The 2,899-nt window shown below is 38.3% G+C and overlaps 1 protein-coding gene across 1 annotated transcript; it reads right to left on the reverse strand.

Annotated features, from left to right (window-relative positions):
- Positions 1-544: 544 nt before the first annotated feature.
- LOC109238061 lies at positions 545-1,390 on the reverse strand. The gene has a single exon (XM_019404486.1). The coding sequence runs from the start codon at positions 1,388-1,390 to the stop codon at positions 545-547; it is 846 nt and encodes a 281-aa protein (XP_019260031.1).
- Positions 1,391-2,899: the final 1,509 nt, after the last annotated feature.

The raw sequence follows: 2,899 nt of genomic DNA on the forward strand, positions 1-2,899 counted from the left end.
TAATATTACAAGTAAGAAATTTAATCATGCAATAGAAGTACTTATTGTCGTGCTTTTTAGTTTTTTTTTTTTTAATTGATTTTTGTATTACTCAACAACATACATGATGAATTATAATAAATAAAAAACTATAATTATATGTTGTTACCGTTAAATAAAAATTTAGCAAAAGATATGCAACGATTTATTTTCTGATAATGAACTAATATTTTTCTTTTACATTTTTCTGATTGTCAAATATTATCATAATAACAAAGAATCTAAAAAAATAGGATTTAAAGTAGCATAATCATTAATTGAATTAAACAAAGAAACACATAGATTGAAAGATCATATTATAACTTACAGTGTAGTATAATGGAAGTTTGCCTCTATAAACTTTCAATTGATGAAATTTTCAGCAGTTACACGAGCAAATGAATCAAAAGCTACAGCCGGAACTTAAATCTGACAGAAACTCGGACGGAACCACGAGCCAACTCCGAAGAGCCTACACCTCAATCGGATTCGAAGCCAGTTCCAACACTTCAAGAGAAATCTATTTTTAAGACCCAAAATCCGAAATTGAAAATGAACAGAATTTCTTTTTCTCCCTCTCTGGCTTCTGCCCCATATTCACGTGACAATTCTGCAACCACATCTGGGTAGTGTTGAGGGCGTGCCCTATCTGAGCCTCACGTCCCTCATATTCTTCAATGCGACGGTCTAACACACCTCTCTCAATCATCCACTGACGCCGCTCTTCCTCAAAATCTGTGTGTTGATGACCCCTCTTCTGCCTTTTTATTTCTTCTAATTGTGCATAAAGCTGACTCTTTGAGCGTATCCAATGGGCCCTTTCTGTTTCAAACTGCTCTTTCTGCTGATCAAACTCCAGTTGTTGCTGGTGCGCATCCTCTTCAATGATACTCAAGTCTTCTTGCAACTTATGTATTTCAGCATTTTTATTCGCCTCAACTCTTCTGACTAAACCAATCGTGTTTGCCAGTTCTTCTTCTAAATGGGCTGCCTCATTTTTAGCATGCTTTAGATCTTTATCCATGACCCGCAAGGCAGATTGATAATCTTTCTCAATGTTTAAACGAATATGAGCGACTCCGACTTGCTGCTGGGCTTGTTGTTTGGCTATAATCATCTGAGCATGCTCCAATTCCTCTTTCAGCTTTTCTATAGTTCTTTGATCATTTCTCCTCCTGTTCGACCCCTCAAGCTTATCTCTAAACGACGAAGGATCATGAAACCAAGTAATATATTCAGGGATCACCGCTCCACGATATCGGTCCTCTACCATCTTATTGAACTCCGAAACTTTACTTGCATACCAAATTTTCATAATTTCCTCTTCGTCATGAGGTTGATCTTTACCAAAATCATAACAGAACTTGCTCATATCTCATGTTGGTGGCACCTCCTGTCGTCGTGCAAACTGGCGCATTACCCGAAGTGGAGCATAGGGCTAAACACCATCCAATCCTATGAGTACCAAATAAGAATGGTATGCAGATTCACAAATGACCTCTTTCGAGGAAAACCAATCGTAATTCCATGTGATCTGTTTGGCAGACAAAGTAAGAAGTAGTTCTTTCCAGGCGTTAATCCCTTCAGGTAAGTCACATTTGTCAATTCTTTTCTGGTGATCAAAAGTGTGATTGGGCCAGCGCTCACTAAAATTAGAGATCGTAGGATGACGATAAAAATGCTCCAACAACCATATTTGTAGCAAAATGTTGCAGCCATCAAAGTTTCGTGCGCGCAATTTACATCCAGTTAAAGCATGAAAATTGGAAGAAAGAATCATAGGGACCAAAGTATAATCATCCCTTTTTGAGGTTAGAGCCTCAACTACACCTGCCAACCGGATGTCAATGCGTCCTTCCCTTTCCGGAAAAACTACACACCCCAAGAAAGCAACCATAAAAGCAAACCTTCTGTGTATCTTCCATGTTTCCTTGTCTTCCTTTGATTTCAATTTTCCCACATTCCTTTCGAAATTGCATTCTAGGCCGTACAAATGAAACAGAAATCCCAACTTAACCCACTTGCCTCCTAAACCTTCATACTGTCCGTAATTTATGTTCAAGAGCTTCAGAAACTTACCCTCATTCACACTTTTTGGTACTATGGGCCTCTAGCGGCGAAGATTACGGCCCCACCCCTGGAAATGGGCGATTTCCTCCAAGGTCGGAGTCATTTCACAGTCGGTAAAATGGAACACATTATTTTCAGGATCCCAGTGCGGAATCAAAGCTTTAATCACATCCCTCTTAGGCTTGATCGTCATCATGTGAACCAAATGTCCCAAGTACTTCTTTATCTGGTTTCGCTCATATTCCTTAAAATCTTTCCGCCAATCCCACAACAATTGTGGTATCTGATCAATAATAAGAAAATCTGGTATCCCTTCTGACCCGGGCCTCTTTTCAGACTTACCTCTTTTCCCACTCATAGTGCACCTGTTTATCCAGACACGGGGTTAGGTTTTATACTCTCTTTCTTTCTTACTTGCACAATTTTTCTACTTCTTTTTCGTTCTCTGCCTTCCTTCCGTACTTTTTTTTTTCGTTGTTATCTTTCCCTTCTTTTCCTTTTTCTTCGTTACTTCTCTTCTTTCTGTTCAAAGTGTCCCCCCTTCAAAATATTGGCCTTTTTCTTATATAGCAATCTTAGTGGGTTTTGTTGTTCCCCTCATTTGGAGTGGGGGAATGTGGGTTTTGGAGTGGGGGAACGTGGGTTTTGGAGTTGGGGGTTAGGGATTGTGGACGTGAGAAGTGGGGAGTTCTTTAACAAAACTTTACCTATTTTTGACATATTTTAATTTCATTATGTTTTCTTCTTTTTTTTTAAAAAAAAAAGATAAGGTAATTATGAAGAGAGAAAGAAAATATATATATATATATAT

This window comes from Nicotiana attenuata, unplaced genomic scaffold (assembly GCF_001879085.1).
Source record: "Nicotiana attenuata strain UT unplaced genomic scaffold, NIATTr2, whole genome shotgun sequence".
NCBI lineage: Eukaryota > Viridiplantae > Streptophyta > Magnoliopsida > Solanales > Solanaceae > Nicotiana > Nicotiana attenuata.

Bases quoted from the DNA above. Each gene is read 5' to 3' on its own strand.
- LOC109238061 (XM_019404486.1), bottom strand. From the start codon at position 1,390: ATGAGCAAGTTCTGTTATGATTTTGGTAAAGATCAACCTCATGACGAA.